Raw genomic sequence first — 22018 nt, forward strand, 5'->3', positions numbered from 1 at the left:
TGACGTTTGCTTTTCACAATTCTGCATTTTTTCTGTGCCTTTATTTCTTAGTGTAAAGTCAGAACTCTGTGCAGGTTTGATTGACACTGTCAGAGAAGCGTTAATTCCACCACATGCCTTATCACAAATCACACGTTAGTGTCAAAGTGCATGCACAAGCATGTTTTCTGCTTGTTTTTGCCACGCCGTGCAGAGTTTGGCGATAGGAAGCTGGTTTCACTTTCATCTGCTTCAGAGGGAAAACGTCTCTCTTCTCACCTTAACTGTGAATCGAACACGTGTAGTGGATTTATGAGAATGATTTTGCCATGTCGCACAGTCAATCACGATCCAATGTGCAACTTTCAAGAGTTTTGATGTGAAAACTTGAAAACGTCCAGCACAACACTGACAAGGGGCTTCTGTGTACTCCTGTGTTCAGTAGTCAAACTTCAAGATGAAGAAATATTTATTTATTTTCAGTAACTGTTACAAAAGTCAATTAATCTGTTTGAGCCATTTTAAAAGGTGCACTCTGTATGTTTGTGGATGAAATTTTAATCAGTTGAGAAAAATCTTCATTGATTGATTTTTGGGCCTGAACAAGCTAAATACACAAACTGTCTTTAAAGGTCAACACTTTATGTTTATATTTGGCGGACCCTGCCACCATTCTGGGGACATTATTCTCCTTTGTGGACAGTCTTGTTTATTTGTAAAAATATATATTTCTGAGTATGATAAATGTATGATAACATTATGAGTCTGGTTAATATCACAGTTTAGAGTTTGAAATTAATTTTCCCAAACTATATAGAAGGAAGAAACTATATAGACTAATAGACTGATAACTATATAGAACCTTGAAGGAAGAAAAAGTCAAAATTGTCTGACCTCATAGATAGAGCTTCAAAGATATGGTTTCTTTATTCACATAATCATAGATAGATCTATGTTTTGAAATAATAAACAAAAGTTTTTTGTGGGAAATCTACACAATTGTTATCCAAAGCCATGTCTTTATATATCTTAAAATGTGTCAGGGGATTTTTAAGCTGTTTAAACTTGATGACGATCCGACCACAATGTTCCTTATTTAAATAACTATATGATCGAGTCAGTGTGCAGGTGTCTTTGGAGGCTTTTTCATTCAGAACTCCATTAAGATTTGATGACATTTAATCTTGAAAAGATTGTTTCCTCTGGTAAATAGTAAGGTTCACTGTCCAGATAGAAGTATTAGACTACCACACTTTGTTCTCCCTCGAGAAGATCCAATACAGCTCTGACTTGTTGCTCCATGCTGCAGACTAATACACTGTCTTCTGCCTCTGTAGTCAAATATTGTCTGGAAGAAGTGCCAACAAAACATTTTGGTATAAGTGGACCAAGACCAAGTGTTCTGCATCAAAATGTAAAGGCTTGATTTAAAATATGTGAATGCTTGTAGCCATACTGAGAGCCTCAGTCGCCGTGCTGGAGCAAAGTTTTCATTTAAATAGAAATGCATTATGACACAGCGATAACAGCAGAACATTTCAAAACACTCATTTCATTGCCTTAGCAGGCATGACAGGAGAACATTTGTTTTGTGTCAGCTGGGCACCCCGTGGCATTTTAGCACTGAGCGAAAATTAATTTTGCGGCGATTACACCTGAGAAACTATAAATCATTATATACAAATAGCTATGGACAGCATGTCTGTATCTTAGTGTGAACAGATTGTTTTTGTACTATATGAACTGCATCTTTTTGAGCTTGAAGCGTAAAACGTGACAAACTTTACAAATGCCTCTATGGATACAGTTCATAACGGCCTAAGACCTGGCCTGACTCATTGAACGTTGTTTGAGTCATTTCTAATTATCCCTGTCATGTGACACTGAATCATTCCCTGATACACCCAATAATGTACCTGAAATTTCCAGCAGACCTCGACAATGAACTTTACTCCACATTTAATGGATGAAGAGACACCGTGCAGTCTTCTCCATATTTACATCTCGACCGTTGAGCAGCACACAAACGTCAACAGGAAGGCTGTGGCTTCCATTAGAGCTGCGTGCATGTGCTTACCTGCCTGCCTGCCTGCCTGCCTGCCTGCCTGCCTGCCTGCCTGCCTGCCTGCCTGTCTGCCTGCCTTCTCGGCCTGTGCCTCCCCGCCTCGGTGCCACAGTGAAAAACTAATGCACCAAAGAGATTCAGGCAGGCAGGTAAGCCTGCTGAATTCTGATGAGTCTCACCCGCCGAGGGCTGGGAGGGAGAAACAGAGGCAGGCACCTGAGCACGCTACACACTGAGATGAAATGGTTAGCAGCAGCGTGCAGCGGCGGCTTTGTTCACTCTGCAGTATCAGTATGAAAACTATGTGGTTAGGGAGCAATGAGGACGAGCAGGTACAGTGCTTGTTTTCTCAGCGAGGATGAAGCGGGGACATATTTTTGATAAATGTAAATGAATGCCTGGAGGAAACAGAAAGGATTTAATGAAAGTGAATGTGAAGAAATCTGTCACCGGACACAGTTATTATCCCTTTGGTGATTTAAGTTCAGTAGATATGTTCTTTCAGATGAGCTATGCGCCTGCTTTTCCTTGTATCTCCACAGTGTAGGGAGACCAGAAACAGGAGGTTTTTCCTTAACCCTCAAAAATCGGCTAACATAACACAGTTTCTAGATTGTGCCAGCCAATTAGGGTTGTACGAGATCTTTCATGTTATTATAACCATCTCAGAAAATAACATTACAATAACAGTAACATTTTCACATCTTAATGGTATGCGGTCCCACTGACTTATCATAATTATTATTATCAGTCACAATAACTCTTAACAGAATGAAAACAGAACAGTTTCTTGGTTGAGCAAACACATTATTATAACTTCAAAAAATGTTATCCCCTGAAAGACATGAAACTCGATAGAAACTTAAAATATAATTGTATTTACACTAATATAGTAGAACTCAACACGAATATACACAATTTGATTCCACAGCATACATTTAAAACCATATCACTAGCTGCAGCCTTACACCTAATGTTATAGTGATAAGGGTGATTATTAATTCATAGATAAAGCTGCTGTTATCAATATTTTCACAGTGGATCAAATGACTGCATGTGTGTGAAAGGTTTCAGTTGTAGTGACGAACCAGCAGAGAAGTTATCATGCAGTTCCCTCTACAGAGCATTCATCATTTTACAACCCTGATTCTAAAAAAAACACTTAATAATAACCATCATTAATAACTGGTATATTTGATATTAACCAAACTGTAAGTAAAAGTTTGTTCTCTGTTTAAGGTGCAATATGTAATAATTGGCCACCTATGTAATTCAGACTCAAAGCAAATATGAACAGCAGAGTGACTCACCAGAGTGACTAGCTGTGAAGTGGATTGTTCCCTAATGGTACCTTGTTAGCTCAGTTAGCCGTGCAGCCAGCTGGACAACTGGAGGAGGTGTTGGTGTTTACACCGCTAGCACAGGAGCTTTGTACTGACGAGAAAGAGGTTTTCAGGCCCAGAGCTAGCTGGTTAGCATGCTAACTTAAGGATATATATATCTCTACACCACTTTTGACAAAACAAACACCACACTGTTATTTCTTCAAATTATGTTAGTAATTATAGGTATGTTTCGAATGATTAAGACTAGAATTCCTAAATATTACACCTTTAACAAACTATGACATGCTTCCAAATCATTTATTACATAAATGCAAAAGTGTATAAACATCAGCTATATATTAAATGGTTTGTTATGTTTGTTCTCAAGTTTAATTAACTAGAAAAAAAGTGCCATTTATTAAGGATGATTTTTATGAAGTGTTGGGATGCTATATTTGGTGCAAATTCACACACAATGCAATCATTTGCAAACATTCACGTTTACCCACATGGTGGTTTTACAAAGTGCTGAACCTCGCCCCATCCTTGTCTGTGAATACCTGTGGAATATTCCAAACATGTGCTTATTTAGCATACAACAACTTTTCTGGTTGTTTGTTGTTCCTGTCCTGTGTTGTGTTGCTGGCACCAGAATCAGGATATATTTACAAAACTCAAAATAATATATGTTAATGTTTATATGTTAATATGAACTGTCTTGGCACTGTTTCCAGTTGTCAGATAGGACTGGCAGATTATCTGTTTTATTTCAGTTTTACACAGCATCAGGATCTGTGTGTGTCACTCCTGCTGCTTTTGTCATGTCGATCTGAAGTGGCTGTTTTCTTCAGTATTTATAAGGGGGAGAGGAGGAATGTCCTTGAAAGAAAAATCTCGGTTGAAACCCAATTAGATGTTCATTCATTATTCATTTATGATCGGAAATGTTGCTCTTTGTATACTGCACGTTGAAGTGTTTTAATGAATTCATCCGTGGAGTGGACAAACTGAACATAGCCTTTCCTACATAGTTATCTCCAGGAAATTGCATGTGTATTTAAAATAAAACATTATCTATAACAAGTAGATAACTGTGTGTTGGCCTTGTCCAGCCTGCGTCTTTGGAAATTGTTGATTGCTGTAAATAATATATCTGTAACGCGCCTTTGCATGCAGCCTGAAGAGCTTCTTCAGGGTTTGTTTGTCCTTCTGGAGGACAAATAGCAACAAATCTGCGTGGCTGAAGGACAATAACGATGCATCAACACTTCTCTCATACCAATCCTGTTATCTCTGCTCCACAACAATTGGATGGGCCTTAGAGAAGCTCTTAGCAGCACTGCACTGCACACAAAAAAAAACGGCCTGAGCTCGCTCTTAATCCAGCGACGGAGAGTGGGACACAGTGGGAGCGCGGCCAGAGTTTGAAAAGAGGAGCCGAGGGACATCGTCTACACAGTAGGGTCCCCTGAATATTGTTGACTTGTTGCTTCCTCTCTGAGATTTCAGGCGATTAAGAGCTTAAGGGTCAAAGCTAGAAATTGGGTTAATTCAGATTAGGCGAGTCTGCGGTCGGCATATAAGGACCACCAGACAATTCAAACCACACATACTGACCCATATAATATAGTTTCACTTCTGCACCGGCATTGAGTCAGTTGCAGGAAAAAGGCGAGCACTGACGTATTTGTCAGATTAGAGCTTTACAGTCTTTACAATACCGATGATGTGAGAGCCACGGGAGCTCACGTACATGCACATGTAGCTGTAAATGTAGCCGATTATCAGATGATCACATTATGCTGCACTCAGCACTGAAACGTCTCACTGCTACACATAAAAGAAGCGGACACATTAGTGTTGCCTCAGATAGTCCATATCACTGGATTTGTAATATGATCATGTAATAGGTGCATAATCACACACACACGCCTCCAGTGTGATTAATGACCGCACAGGTTTTCATTTCCTATTTTATCCGCATGGTATGGCTGCGACGAAGGCCGGATCATCTTTCATTTTGAGAGTCATCAATTATCTTCGGTGCAATATGAAGTCTTTCACGGAACCGGTTCGGCACTGATGTGGACTTCCTGTGTCTATTGTTTCGTTATGTTTCTTCAGTGGGGACTAAGAGCTTTGTCAGGAGGGAGCGGTGAAGATTTCAGTTTTTCGTTCAGACCTGGACATGGTCACCATTTTATCACAGGGAGAGAATCATCTGTTTAAGCACTGAAAGGGCACAATGTAGTTTTTGGAGAAGAATTTCAAACTCAGAATTGTAATATGTAGAATAGTAATGAGGCAATAATACAAACAAAATATTTTTTCTTCCATTACTGAATAAACAAGATGTTCTCAGAGGAAAATGAAAAAGATGGCAGAGTCCGCCAAATATAAACAGACATTATGAATTTGTGTTTGTGAAGAGAGTTTGTTTATGTCGTTGTTTTGGCATTAAATTAAACAGTCAATGAAGGTCTTTGTCTTTCTCCCCCAAAACTACATTGTGCACCTTTAAACCTGTGTCCATATTGGTGTAAAGTCATTCCAGAGCAGTTTATAATCTGAGACTTTTTCACTGAGAGTCAGTCGGTGGAGGTGTTGACAGCTAAATGGATGCATGAAAAAAAAAAAAAAAGAATTATCAGTCAGGAGAATTTTCCATTTAGAAACAATTAGGTGGGAGTGTTTTCAAGTAGAGGTGACTGTTTGTGTTTGTTGTGAGCTCTGTGAAGCAGACTGAAAGGCTATTTGGGATGCCTTTTTTATTTGTCCAGAGAGAGAGAGAGAGAGAGAGAGAGAGAGAGAGAGAGAGAGAGAGCGAGCCTCCCCGCTGGGTACAGACGCGGCCGTGCCCCGTGAGCTGTCGCTGACAGCACGGGCATCAGGGAGGGAAAGGTAAACAAGGCTTTTAAAGGCCTCATTAGACTGAATCCTTGAACGAAGGAGGAAATGTTTAATCATTCACTCCTGTGAGTTACTGTTTTAGGGTCTGCCCACGTTCAAGGAATTCTCAGAGATGTCTGAAGAAGACCCTCTGACTTTGATGTTGTTCAGTTTTTCTAATGGCATGAGTGACTTTTTGATAACAGCACTGACATCATGACAAATTGAATAACTGCTCTGTCCTCTTCACGCTGACTGAGTGTGAAGAGATTTTTAAAATGTCAGAAATGCAATGCAAAAAGAAAAGTACTCTATTGTTCCTTACACTTCATATTTTACAGGCTGTACACATTATTAATCCGTGTGTGTCGGTGAACCACGTGTGGATATGTGTAAAATAATCCATTAACCAACCTTAAAGACTTTTTAACGGCATCTCACGGTCTTCGTCAGTGAATGGAGCTTCAGTTGTCGTGGAAAATAGCTAAATGCATTTATTTCAATTGCTACAATTAAATACACTTTTCAGGTAACTTGTACTCAGTCTCATATAAAGTATCCAAAGGTTATATTTTAATAAAAGTAAAGATATGGAATTAGAATATTACTCTGGTGAGAGTGAGATTCACTGACATGAACAGTACCTGAGTGAAAGTCTGAAAGTATGTGATAATAACTGTGCTTAAGTATTTTCTGTCAATAAATGTACTGAGGTATAGAACTAAGAGTAAAAGAGTAAATAATACATATATTTACATGTACGTATATATTATTTACTTTGTGTAGTCTGATAATTGTATTAAATATAAATTTTTCTGATTATCAGAATCAGTGATTTTTTTTGTTTTAATTATCCAGTACTTTGGCTTTGATTCAACAAAGTTACTATTGTCAAAAGAATTGTCAATTCCATCACTGCTCGTGGTTTTCTTGGGATTCTTCTGCTTCCCTGTACTGTCACTCCATTACATTTACAGGTAGTGTGAGTTATCATAGAAATATGATACCTTGTTAGAGATTAAACTACTCAGTTCTCTCTAAAATGATAACAACACTTAACTCAAACTTTACTACATTCAAATGCTGGTGACAACAACAATGTTCCAATTATTTGAAAAATATATATGATAATGACTGGAGCCTTTTTGCATTCAGTACTTTTACTTCAATACCTAAAGCACATTTTGCTGCTAATGATTGTTCCCATTTTGAATGCGTGGGTATGTTTACTTTTGTTTTATCTTCTGCTGCTGGACATTAGGTGTTAAGTGTCATAACGATAAGCCATATGTTTGCAGTCATATCTCTATATCCGAGAGATGATATTTCCCTTTGACTTCCAGTGCTTTGAAACACATCCTGTAATCTAAGATTTAACATTTAATTTTATTTTAATTTCATCTCTGTCATTTGTGGTGGAATTCTTACCAAGGCCGTCCTCAGCTGTTGACGTCTTGTCCAGCCGTGTTTCTTTGCCTCCACTGAGGGTTTCATTTCAAAGACTTTTTCCGCTTTTTGTACTGACAGACACATGCTCTTTATTCAATCATCCCAGTCCACATGCCGCCCTGTGACTCATGTGTGGGGGAGCTGATGTGGAATCCATTCAAAAACCCTCTCCTTTATAAGATATAAGACATGATTCAAAGAAAGTGTACGTACATGAACAGGACATTGTTCATTACCAAGGCTACAACTAGGGATTATGTTTGCTGTTGATGAATAAGCTGTTAATCATCTCAATTAAGCGATGAATTGCAGAGCCTTAAGTAATGTCATTTGATAGCTTGTTTTGTCTGACCAACAGTTCAAATCCAAACACATTAATTCGCTCTAATGTTGGAGCAAGAAAAACAACAAAATCACATTTGAAAGCCTCGGATCTATTAGATTTTTGGCACTTTTGCCTGAGAAGTGACTTTGACAGTTTAATCATTTATCAGTAGTTTCTGATTAGTTACTGCCAGTCAGCAACTCACCATTGTAGCTGTAATCCTTTCAGCTCTTTAAAGGACAAGTTCACCCACAAATGAAAATTCAGTCATCATGTTATCACCCTCGTGTGAACAAAACATTTCTGGAGGTTTACAGCAAAACAGCACTGGAGCGCTCTCCTCAACAGCTGAAGTAGAAACAAGAAACAAAATAAAAAACATAAAAATGGCTCCAGCGTAATCTAAGTTGAGCTTGTACACCCATGTCAGACAGGGTGCGCGCTGACACCTTCAGCCTAGCAGCTACGGTGAAGATTTCGGCTGAAGAAGTGTAAATATTGTCTTTTAAAACCAATTTAGGCTCTCCGGGCTCTCTGGAGACTTGGATAATGCATCACAAGCTGAATTGGGCCATTTTGAGGCTGTTACGTTTTTAGGGACATTTAAAACAAGTCCTCATCTACTTTAGTTGTGTAGGAGAATAGCGAAATGCTGTTTTGCTGTGCAGAACTAGACATCTTCTGTGGAATTGTGGAATGACAATAAAACGAAGCAGAAAAATAGGTTTTAAATGTGCAGATCCTCCACGCAGCTTTTGATGTTCGTCTTTAGGATCGCTGCAAACTTCTTGCTTGGGGTGAATAAATACCCTCTTTCTCACCCTTCCATCTGCCCGCCCTCTCAGAGGTTAAAATTCCTCCGACCGCTCCATATGCATGTGTGTGTTAGTAAGCACGCGTGTGCGCAGACACGGCGTCTTACCTCGTGCAGGTGGGTGCAGTAAATATTAGCTTTTCAAATGAACATGGCCACCCTCAGATATTTAAAGGCCGAAATTGAGAGGCTTTCTTTTTTCTCTTGGCAGGCCGCTCTAAACCGACGGCAGACAGCGTGGTTACATTCAACAAACATTAAGTAACCGTTGACTTCAGTCTGCATCTTCTACTGCAGCTCAGTTTGGGAGAGGAGGGAGAGGGCGCCGGGTTCACCTCGAATGCAAACAAACAGATATTAGCAGATATACAACACCACTGGGTTCTTCCCTGATTATAACACAGATGACCAGAGGACAGCTGGTGTCTGTGGCTGGATGTAAACTCTGTAGATGGGGACAGTAGTGTATGCTGCAGGGTGGTGTGCATTGTCGGCCTCTCCCTGCTCTGGAGACAGACAGAAAGCAGTGATCTTATGGTCAGCCAGCGGCCGCAGGCATGCTGAAAATGAGACCTTGAAGAACTGTCGGGAGGGTGCTGTCACTTTTTCCGAGAGATGTCCATTCGGGGAGCTTCCTCTGCATATTTCTGAATGACAGACATGCAAGTGGCCTTTAAAGCAAGTGCGAGCTGCAGAGAAGGACATAAAGAAGTGCTTGATAGTTGCTTTCACTTCTCTTGTAGCTAGACGCCTCATTTTGCTAAAAATGGAAGCAAGAATCACATATTACCATCACGTATTCAGCGGATTAGACATCTTTTTGCAAAGTCCCCCTAGAAAGAATAAAATATGCTCTTAAAAGCTCGGCTGACTGGTTCTGCAACATATCCCAACCATTTTCATATTATGTAGACAGACTAAAACTGCGCTCTCCTGTAGCACAAGGGTCTAGTTCAGGGGCCCCAAACTCAGGCAGCCCTGATCTAGACTCTACTGCCGGACTGCTGGAAAGCTCAATTAAGCCTTAAATTTTACATATTTATTAATATTATTATGTATTGTGTACTTGTTTATATATTTATTTATTTTCTGTCCATTCTCTGTATTTGTCTTTTTATGACAGTTATGATTTGAAATACTCTCTGAAAAGGCATATTTTCCTTTTCTGTCTGTTAGCTGAAACAACAGGGTTGATGCCATGTTTCTGTGCTCAATTATGTATTACATGTAAAAGCAAAAAACACATTTTTGAAAAGGAAAGCGATCCACGTGTCGAAGTGATGAAAAGACAGTGAGACAATATTGATTAAAGCAGCCAACATCTTACTCTAGGGCAATAAAAATCATTGCAATTATTTTGACAGAAATTGCACTCTATGACTATACGATTCACAATTAGTGGGAATGGTTATTATTGTGTCCAAACTGTCATTTTCACTTACAGTACTATAATCAAATCAGGATGGCTTGACATTTTATGGGTTCTGGACCAAACAGACTTTTTTATTATGCCAACAAGATTTGAAGGCCAGGGCATCGTTCAGTTTGGTCCTGTTTTGTCACATATATTATAAAAAACTTGCCACCTCTTACGTCTTACCTCTTACTCGTACCTCCGCGGCACTTAGCCGTTGCGAGTTTACCCCCCCACCCCCCACCCCGAAGACCCTGTCTGCTCTGATCAATCATCTACCACACACCTGACCCTCCACTGCTTAAAACAACAGAACAGCAATTTTTAGGTCCGAAAGTAGCTACCACGCATAAATAATGCAAATGTGTGACATGGTGACATAGTGTGATGTCACAAAGTCCCTAAATTAAGGGTGGGACTATTGATGAGGAGTTTAAGGAGCAGTGTTTACCGTGGGAGAGAGGAGCTTCTGTTGGTGCTCAAGAACCTACAGTGTGTATAACACTGAATAGAAAGGGAAAAAAACAAAAAAGCATAATAGGTTTCCTTTAATTGTCAGCCTAAACTCTGCTCACCTCACCTTTAAAACAGTACAGAGGACGCTGTTGCTGTGCTGCAGTTCAGCGTCATGCAGTCTAACATTACATCAAGGTTACAGTTGACAAATGAATGGGCGACAACACAATAGAGAACTGGTCCTCCTGAATTCACAGGCTATTTACGCAGACAGCGCTGAATGAAAGGAGCTTTTACTTTCCATATTCGGCAGCTCAGGGATACCAGCGTTGTGTGTTCTGAGGTCTGGAGTTGGCCTTAAACACTTTGCAGCTATTGGCTGCTCTCGGATGGCAGGAGGTTGTTTACTACGTTGAAAAAGGTGATGTGTTTTAGTGGTACAGAGTGATTTTTATCGGTTTACCCTTGTTTGGATACCGGTTGCCAAGAGAGATCTTTCATCGAGCCACTCGCTTTAAACCACCGACAGTGACAGAGAGCTTGCAGGCCGCCGTGTGGTAGGACACGCCGGGAAGCGTCAGTTTTTTTGTTTGTCTTTCAGGGCTTCTGGGTATGCACATGACAGAGGATGGACCATACGTGAAGTCACTGATTTGCAGAACTACTTAAGTCTTAAATCCTTAATATGAGCAACAATGCATTAAGTTCAGATGTATGAGGAAAGGAAAGGAAAGGAAAGGAAAGGAAAGGAAAGGAAAGGAAAGGAAAGGAAAGGGTTGTCCCAAATCTGTGTGACGCTGTATTTCTCCTTTTTTTTCTTGAGCAGCACAATCAGAAAGAGTCATTCATTCATGTCCAGCTGCCAGCTCCTGCCTCTCGTTCTCTGCTTGCTACTGACAGGAAAGTCTGACCCACGCTCTTTCTGCGCTCAGACGTGTTCGGAGAAAAATTGCAAAAACTGGGGGAAATGTGTACAGTCCTCTTTTCATTATTGCTTCTCATTCCTCCTACACTTAATGTCCTTGCCTCGGTCCTCCACTCTCCTCTTCCTCCTAATTGTGCTGTAATGCATCCTCCTCTCTGCTCTTTAGACCGCTGCGGAGCAGGACTCTCTCACGTTAATGTGGCTGTTAACAGCTTGTGGTCACCGAGCGGTTTGTGTGACTTCTGCACACTCTCTGGAGAGTAGGAGGCTGTGTGAAAGCTCTGGACATTCTTTCAGTCAGCTCTGACTGACACATTTTGATTAAAAATCACCTTAAAGATGTGATTAAACCAAGAGCATATTCAAGTATAATCATATTCTTCTTCTTGCCATTTAAGGGTTTTATCATCTTTGTCATTAATCATGAATCAAACTCACAAAGGCTCAAACAGCTGCCAGGTTGACAAGACACGAAAAACAAGGATGGAAATCGAAATGATTGTGAATTGAAATCAAGAGTGCTGCATTGTCGAGGAATAACTGAATAAATTTTCAAGGAATAAATGAAAATCTTGTTTGTTAGTTGGGTGGTGTGGGTCTTTTCTTTGTCTTCCTCTGCATATTTCTCAACTACAGTCTACTGTTTTCCATGTCACACTTCAGCACTAGTTTTCCAAGCCAACTTCACCTTAATCACATTTGGATTTTTCTGTGAATTGTTTGACTTCTACCATGGATGCAGGAACTATGGGTGCTGATGGGGCATAGATAGATAGATAGATAGATAGATAGATAGATAGATAGATAGATAGATAGATAGATAGATAGATAGATAGATAGATAGATAGATAGATAGATAGATAGATAGATAGATAGATAGATAGATAGATAGAATGTATAACATATGCCAAATGTACAAAAATACCAAAATAATCAAGAATTTGTCACTGAAAGCATTTCACATCTTAAAACTCATCAACTCACCAAATTAAGCGTTTTATAAAGGGAGTCTGGGGAATCTCTTAATTTCCTTGCTGTTGTTGACTGTAGCGGATGTGGTCGCTCTGACCTATAGTATGTAGGTGTCCACGTGTGCTGTCTGCTGTTGTGCAAAACATTCTGAAATTGTCATTATTTGTTATTAATAACTATTAGATATTTAGCCCAAATGAATTCATATTGCTCCCCCGCGACCCTGCAGAGGATTAAGCGGCGTACATATAATGTACAGATAATGGATGGATGGATGGATGGATGAATTCATATTAAAAACATGAATGTCGTGCACCACTGGCTGTGACTGACATGTCCCTGACTTCCAACCCACTTCTTTCAGGACCCGATCTCAAATCTTTACTGATAGTTTCTGAATGGGGTGATGCATGATACAGATCGCAGTGTCTGCATTCTTACTCTCAGTCAGTGTGCTGCTCTTCATGTCTTTTCGTGTCACCTACATGTCTCACAGCGAATATAGTAAGAATAGCACTCGTGGGAGGGTGTTACTGAGAGAGACTCACTGCTCTCTAATATACATCTTCACCTACACACCTACATTTACTTTGGTGGCTCCGCGAGAGTCCTTTGATTTGCATAATGAGCTGTGGGTGTTACGCAAAGTAAGCGTGACACCGGCTGTTTAATTACACACGGCACCACTCTGCTTCGTCATCCCAACGTCTCTCCCTCTCAGCTGTTGATACGGCCAGTGTGTATAAGTTTCTGTAAACAACAACAGATGACTGTAACTCTCAAGTGTGTGTGTGTGTGTGTGTGTGTGTGTGTGTGTGTTTATGTCTGTAAGTGTGTGGTTCAGGTCTGTTAAATCCACTCCGTCTGTGCCTCTCATCTCTGCAGGAGTCGGAAGATCCAGATCCGGAACATTCCCCCTCATCTACAGTGGGAGGTCAGTTGTTTGTCTCTTTGTGTGTGTGTGTGTGTGTGTGTGTGTGTGTGTGTGTGTGTGTGTGTGTGTGTGTGTGTGTGTGTGTGTGTGAGACAGTGATGCCCAGTTGAAGCACCAGGTAGCACATAAACCAGTGACTCACCGGCCTTTTATACTTCTCTGTAGTTTTTAAGTGCATGTGCGTGTGTCTCTGTGTGTATCCGTGCTTATATCAGTCTGAGTGTTTGTTACCGTGACGATGACACTGTGTCTTTGTGTCAACATCTGTGAGAGTTCGCCGGGGTCCGAATTGTTTCTCTCTGTGTTAAGAGTCTCTGTCATCATCCCTGGGACTCTCTCACACTGCTCTGGGTTTCCACTGGTTGTCTACACACTCAATAAAAATGTATTAAAACTTTTCAGACTGGTTCTACATTAAAAAAAGATTATCAGTGTTAAAGGATCATTTATTTACTCAGCCCCAGTGCCAATGGAAGTCAGGAGAAGTTTTGTAGTCCACAAAACAATTTTGGAACTCTGCAACATTCTACTGAAAGAAAAGCATTAAAATTGTTGAATCTATCATCTGAGTGTAATTCAAATCTCTGGAAGCCCTAACCCCTAAAGTGATCTGAAGTAGTTATTCACACACTTTTTTAAAATTGAAATCTACACTAGGACCCCTGAACACCATGTCTAAAAGTGGATGAAAGAAACTAAAGTCTTTCATAACTTAACGACCAGCTGGTTATGAATGGAATAACTAAACCAGGTTTCACCATGACAAACTTAGGCCGTACAATGTCTTACCTGGTTGAATCTAAATTTTTATAAATCAGTTACTAGGAAACATCTGACATACGACACTCTGAAGTGAAAGAAGTACTTATATCCTCCAAAATTTAAAAATACTTAATTACAAGTAAAAGTCCCGACTTAACAGTGTTACTTAACCGTATAGCGCATTACTGTCAGAGGCAATGATGTTGATGTTTTAGTTCGTCAATTTCAGATAGAGACAATTTTAGACACTTTGTTTACTACTGGGTAGATGAGTAATCCGGCTTGGGGATTAACAAAATACATATAACAGGATTACATAATTATTAGATTTCAGATGAATAATAGGATTACATTTTTAAGATAAAGAATGATACGGTATGAAAACATGCCTGTGAGCACGCATGACAAAACTCCACACACCTCACAAAACGTTAACAAAACCTTATTTCACCACTGCGTATTATTATTGACTACAAATGTCAATGGGAATTCGAGTGAGGAGCATTAGGAGCATCAGACCTGTGTGTGTGTCTGTGTGTGTGTGTGTGTGTGTGTGTGTGTGTGTGAGTGAGTGAGTGGGTGTTTGTGTTTGTAACTGTGAGTGTTTTTAGTGTAGTTTGTATCTATCACTCATGCTCTTATTTCTCCCTCAGGATTTGGATGGCCTTCTAGCTCAGTATGGTACTGTAGAAAACGTGGAACAAGGTACAGAACCCTTCTTCTTCCCTCCTCTGCTAACTCGTCATCGTCATCTGTCTCCAACTGTTCAATGCACATGTGTCTCTTTAGCAACACACGCACGCACACACGAGACCTCCCAGCAAGTAGAGTCTCTCTGTGTGACTTGACTTACCATCATCCCACACACATCCCATTATCTAAACATAACCCATCTCTGCGTATAAATCAGCCTTTATCATCTCGTCTGTGTGCGTGCGTGTGCGTCTTACGAGTCTGACTGGGGGAGAGTGGCGTTTAAATTACACGCAGCCTCTATAATAAGCACTGTGTATCGCCGTGGCTCCCCTTGGCTTCAGTATGGATTAAAGTGAGCAGACATGGCAGACGTCCAGTAGTAACGTGTTTGCGTGTGCATCTGTTTTGGGGAGGTGCATCGTGGTAATGGGGGAGGACACTGCAGGCGCCTGTGGTGAGGCGCCGATGCGTTTGTGTGTTTATGTGTGCGAGTAGTAAGCTTCAGAGCCATCCCCGGGAACTTTTAGATATCTACACACGAATGCAAAAGTAGTGACGGGGGGATACACTCACACAAACACACAGGCGTGCATGCTCGCAAACGGTATCTCTGTGCATCAAAAGCAGCCAAGACAAACTGCCACCCACTGTAGTCATGACAGGTGTTAAAAGAGAATCCAGGGGAGGACTGACTCCATACGCTGCCGTGAAACAGCCCCGCTTCATGTGCGATCTCTTCGTCTTTCTTTGTCTCTGAACATCAGAGCCGCACGGTAACAGCACCCCATCAAATCTTTCTTCCCCCTCCGTCCGAATCACGTCCCAACTTCCTGTCACTTTTCTCCATGCGCTCTGGTTATGGGGTGAGGTTTTGGAGGACTCCCATGTTCTTGTGTGGCATGGTGATGGCTGCCGGTGGCGGGGCGGGGCAGAGCTGGCTGTGAGCGCCGGGGCCGGGCACCATGCCAGGCTCTGCCCACTCACCCTCTCTAAGCCAGCTGGGCGCTCTCACTGGTTTTTAACCCTTCCAGAGCTGCTGCTGCTGCTGCTGCTGCTGCTGCTGTCCACCATGCTCTTGCAGATTCAGAAGTTATTGTTTTCACTGACAATGAGACTTTCTAAAGTCTCCTTTAAAAGAGACAATCCCCTTTTTTTTAACATCCCGCACGTCTTGGCTCATTTATTCTAGTCTATTATTCTTACTTGTCAAACACTGTAATGGAGTTAATAGCACTTTTTATCAAAAGATATCTAAAGCTTCTGCAGTTTTTTTCAGCATCACTCCTCACAATGAAAGAGCTTCTTTGTTGGCTCATCATTTTGACATGTAACGGCTACACAAACAGAGATCCATCATTGACAGAGTGGAGATGCTGTTGTCTCTTCTGACAGAGGCCTTCGTGGACCAGAAGGCATTTTTATCAATAAGACATGCTGTGTTTCTTTTTTTCCCCTCCATCTATTGAAGCAAAATAGAATGAGAAGAAGAGTATGTGCAGTGCACAACTCTAACATGCCACTTACATGACTAAAAAGATGAATCTGAAAAGCAGGTTAACCACCAGTTTTTATGCTCACTGACAACATTTTGCTGTCCACTTTTTCTACCCAGGAGCCATTATTTACTTTTTTCCCTGTGCTTTAAGGCTGCAAACCACACACTTACTTTCATTTCCATTTATTCTAGCAGTCATTTTCTCAATATCCTGCTTGTTCATTCAGTTGTTCACCTTGTCCTAACAACAGTCCAAAACCTTGAGATGGTCTGTTAGTATATCGCATGACAAGAATATTTGGCTCAAGAAAAAGTAAAAAAAAAAAAAAAAAATTTAAAAGAATGACAAAATAGTGCAAAGTGCATTAACATGTTCACCAACAATATAATCGTTTCCTGTCTGCCTTTTTTCTAGCTCCATAAAATATGGGTCACTTAACCGGAACCAGCATTTTTCCATGGTAACAGGACACTAATCCTCATTCTTATATCAACTGGCACATCATTCATTGATATACTTCTAAAACTATTATTATTGCTTAGCCTACTCAAGGCTTATTTATTTGCTCCCTTTACATAGAAAAAATAGATTTCTCCATTTCACATGAAATAACTCACGTACTTCCAGGCGTCCTTGACGTTGCACGGGTGTTAATCGGCAATGGTCAAATTCTTGCAAGGACCTCCACTTTTCCTTCACCACCATCCGATGTCCCCACAGTCATACTGTCTGTTGTCTCTGTGCAAAGCGACATCATGCAGATGTTTAGAGGTTGAGCCCCATTCATTGCTATGAAAGCTGCTCAGTGGTGCATGAAACCAGAAAAGCTCAGGTTCTCGTCTATACAATTAACCAGATCTTCCGTGTTGTAAGGCCCGTAGAGTGTGCGCACCAGAGACTTCCACCGACCGAACCGGATAACTTCCGGGGTAGTGCCAGGCTGACTTGGTTTTACAGCCACTTCTTTCACAATGTAAGCTTATCAGAAAAAGTCGCAAGATGCTGTAATTACAAGGATGGCCACTTTGAAAGTCAACTTCAAAGCTAAACTCTCCTCCTGGGAGCTTGTCACCGACTCACATAACCACTCCTCTAAACGTTCCACCATTTTAAAAACCCCTCTCTCTTGTCCTATGTTTGCGTCTCGCTTGAACTATTGATTACAGTGCTACATTGCTCCCCAGGACTACCGGAGATGGTAGTCTGTTGATCTGTATCCATAAGCTCCATAGGCTCCCCTACACTCACATATAACACGGAGCATAAGTGAACCATTAGCTAACACTTCTAAAGCCTTGAAAGTACTGCAGTGCATCAGTGTTTATAATGCTTTGTTATTTACCCTTGTTCAATCGAAGGATGAAGGTATCACCAATAATCATCACCCCATCAGCCTCCCATCATCTGAACGTTTGCCTTTTTCACTGTAGCCCAACGAGAAATACCTGTAGAAGAGTGCAAAACCCACGCTTAAACAAAAAAATGACAAACAATGAACAAAAACCTGGAGACATCAGTGAGGCTGAAATGAGCACTAGTAAGGCCCATGAATTAAATAGCCCAAAGCTTGTTATAGAATCAGCAGCAGAATAAAACATGACAGAGGCCGACAACATGGACATGTATAAACAATAAAAACACTCCAGAGGCTGCAACCACAAACAGCAAGAAGAGAGATGCACACACACCCATGCGCGCGCGTGCACACAGAATTAGCCAGGAGGTTTGTTTTCCTCTGTAGTCCCTGGCCAGGTGTAAAGTTAGAAACCTAGAATCAAAAAATATTTTTAAAACAACAATCATGATGGAAAGGTATGTCAATTACAGTTAAAGCAGGACAAAGACATGGGCAGCAGGAAAAGCAGAATCAAGCAAATTACAGTGCATCAAAGCTAAAACAAACAACACAACAACAAGCAAACATAAGCAGGCACAGACATGATGGGCAGAAACAGACAACCATAGGCGGAGACAGATATGAGAAACAGAACAACAGGGCCAATAGTAATAACAGCAACGCTAATTGATTTGGACACTTTAACCCACGATGACATACCTCTTTATTATTTTACAGTTAACAAACTGCTTCATGGGTTTTCACTCTGTAACAGATTTGACCTGATATGTAGTAATGCTCAACACTTGAGGTAAAACAACATTTTAATTAAGGTAAAATTAGTCATCATAAAAACACTCAAGTACTGTGTACCACAGGTCAACTGATTATAAGCCTGGATCTAATGTTCAGTATTTTTTCTGATCAGTGTTTTTAATGTGATTGACGAAAAAGGTAGAATGTGCTACTTGTCTCCAATGCAGCACGAAAGCAACTGAAGTTATCAAATAAATGTAGTGGAGTATAAAATATAATATATATAAATATATATATAAAGAACAGGTTCTTGATTTAATGTACTTAGTTACATTCCATCACTGCAATTACCTGATTAAAGTCACCCCTAATTTCATGGTTGTGTTTCCTAACACGCAACTGTAAGTTATAAGCTCTTTCTGCTCCGAGCTGCACAGGACCACAGGTCTTCCCCAGGTGTATCTCTGTTGTTCACGGCATCCCACTTTATCACAGAGTACCTGCTTTGTTTAGACTGTCATGTCAAACTTAAATCTGTTATTGTGCAAGTGGCAGAGCGGCTATTGTGCTCAGCAGCTCCTGTGTGTAGAGGCAGCAGCAGGATCTGGAGGGAAGCCAGTGTGGTGACGGCTGTAATGGATTCACACAGACGAGTGGCTCTTTGGGTCACCACGGGAACCTGGACGCGTGTCCAACTCACCTACGGCAACAACAGAAACCTGCTACGTGTGTCTGCCTTTTTTAACTGTACCTCATGGTTTTGCTTTTTTGTCTCTCTGTCTTGTTTCACAGTGAACACTGATACAGAAACAGCAGTGGTGAATGTTACGTACGCAACCAAGGAAGAAACTAAAGTGTAAGCAGCACAAATACTGATGCAAGTACCTGCATGTGTCCCACAAGACAAACAGCAGCAACACGAGCATCATGTTCACATACTTCGTACATATCCACAAGGGTCCAGAACAGGGTCAAAACTGGAATACTTATGGGAGCCCACTTCTAACAATTAAACAAGAAAAATAATATGAAAACTAAGCTTGATGAAAAATATATAAATAAATAAATAAATAAATCCAGATGGTAAGTTATTATTATGACAGAAAAAGTCAAAATTACAAGAGAAAAAAAAAGGAAAAAAAAAGTCAATTATGAGTGAATGTAATAATGTAATATTCTTATCTCATGATTAAGGGTTTTTTTCATATCTTAATTCAGACTTTTTTCATAACTATTACTCGTTTCTCATAATAGTTTTTTTTTAATTCAATTTTTTGGTCGTAAATATTATTTACCATGGGAATTTATTCTTTATTAACAGCTAACTTTCCATACATTTCTTTCTTTAACTGGTAGAAAAGAGCTTCTGTACACATCCTCCTTGTGAACTTAAGATCATTCACAACAAGTACATAAACAAACATGGAGGTGACCACACAGTTAATGTAAAGATGACGCCAGAAAAAAAGCAACTTTGGCAGACAGCTTTTATTAAAGTATACATCCACATTGAGCTGAGTTGAGTGGTTAAACGGTCTGTCCTAACTGGGCTTTTTATAAATGTCCCCCAGAGTGACAATGACATAAGTCTGCCTAGTGAATATCAGGAGGAGTGCAGCAGTAGAGTTAAAAAGACAATTTTCTATCTCTGCTGGCATTCTCTACAATCACAGTTTTTTTTCTGTTGTTAAGATGTTTCAGTGTGGAGGAAAATCTTTTCGTTAATAACCTGAAATCTGTGATGCCTAGTGTTGTCAAAAATGCACCACTGCAGTGCCCACAAACCTTTCACTGTTATGGCCTTATACCTCCTCTTTCTGCTCCTCCATCTTGTGTTTCTCCCCGCAGAGCCATTGAGAAGTTAACAGGACACCAGTTTGAGGACTACTCTTTCAAGGTGTCATATATTGTGGACATGGATGCTGCTCCGCCTGACCAGGCTCCTCGCACGCGGCGTGGAGGTCGGTCGTCCCGGGACCAGGGCGGCTCTCAGCCCGGCACCTCGGGGGACTTTGGCGCTCCACACCCAAGACAACTCGACCTACCCATGCGCATACTCGTGCCTAACCAGATGGTCGGGGCCATCATCGGCAAGGGCGGCCAGACCATCAAGGATGTCACCAAACAGACACACTCGAAGTGAGCTACTCTCTCACGTTAGATCTCACGTGGCACTTTGCTTTTTGGTTTTCAGTGGAAGAAGATTGCATATTTACTGTTCATGTCCGCTACACCTTTAAAGTGAAACTCTCGCCAAAATGCAGCCTAGGGCCTTTTTGTGAATGTACCAGAGCACCACTTTTAAGATTGACTGTATTTTTGTTTTCGGGTCAAAATCATTTTCAATGGAGTGCTAGGCGCAAATTCTATGTTAACACTAAGAAGGCTCGACATAACATGAAACTTCGCTCGCAATATCAACAGGGTCTCTACACATGAACTCGAGCTTTGAGAACCTTGTATGTGTACAGAGAGTTTATTAAAAAAGTTTTTGAATTTGCCCCTAGCACTCCACTGAACATGATTTTGACCCGAAAACAAAAATACGGTCAATCTTAAAAGTGGCGTTTTCGTCGTAATTATGCTTTTAAATGAACATTTGACTCGGGCACATTCACAAAAAGACCTTCGGTTGCATTTTGGTGAGAGTTTCACTTTAAGTCACAATATGACAGACTTTATTATTCATTTATACAGAAATAAGCACGTAGGTTTGACTTTCTGCTCTCGCGTCCCTCTCTGTCCCTCTCAATGTTGTCATCTCAGGGTGGACATTCATCGGAAGGAAAATGCCGGCGCAGCAGAAAAGCCCATCACCATCCACTCGACTCCAGAGGGCTGCTCCTCCGCCTGTCGAATGATCCTGGACATCATGCAGAAGGAAGCCTGCGAGACCAAGACGTGAGTCGGCACCCCGACAAACGTTCACGAACGTGAGCGTAAACACACTTAGCCGTGCTTCTGCAGGAACATGTATACACTTCCACAGGGAGATTAGCCATAATGTCGACAGGGCTATAATCTTATCCTTTAACCTGCCTGCAGACCTTTTAATCTGACTGTGCGGGCAGTGAGACCACTCACCACTGACACAGTAAACACAGTGCGCACGACACACTCACATAGGCTAACACGTGATCACAGCTTAGCATTTAAGAAACGAGGCCAACATGTCTAATAGGGCTTGACACTTTTAACAAGACACTGCACCTTTTAAACTCCCGGAGCTTCTTCACCAACCTTTAACACATTATGCCAGCGTTTGCCACTACTCGTTTTCTAAGTATGTTGTTTGACAAGGGGGGCTGTGCTGCTGAATATCGCCCCTGGCCATGTGTGCACACACTCAGTGTTGTTGGTGACAGCTCAATCCTACAATGCTGGATTCAGAGCGAGACATATGCTTCCTTTTAAATAGACGCAGA

General features: G+C 40.9%; 1 protein-coding gene across 1 annotated transcript in view; it reads left to right on the forward strand.

The window, feature by feature from the left end:
• igf2bp2a (insulin-like growth factor 2 mRNA binding protein 2a) overlaps nucleotides 1-22018 on the forward strand; it is a 62274-nt gene that overhangs the window by 23024 nt on the left and 17232 nt on the right. Inside the window, exons 4-8 of the mRNA XM_037110777.1 lie at nucleotides 13499-13547; nucleotides 14963-15014; nucleotides 19386-19449; nucleotides 20442-20732; nucleotides 21360-21494. Coding sequence (XP_036966672.1) covers nucleotides 13499-13547; nucleotides 14963-15014; nucleotides 19386-19449; nucleotides 20442-20732; nucleotides 21360-21494 — 591 coding nt within the window. The remainder of the gene's footprint in view (nucleotides 1-13498; nucleotides 13548-14962; nucleotides 15015-19385; nucleotides 19450-20441; nucleotides 20733-21359; nucleotides 21495-22018) is intronic.

This window comes from Acanthopagrus latus, chromosome 9 (genome assembly GCF_904848185.1).
Source record: "Acanthopagrus latus isolate v.2019 chromosome 9, fAcaLat1.1, whole genome shotgun sequence".
In the NCBI taxonomy this organism is placed as follows: Eukaryota; Metazoa; Chordata; class Actinopteri; order Spariformes; family Sparidae; genus Acanthopagrus; species Acanthopagrus latus.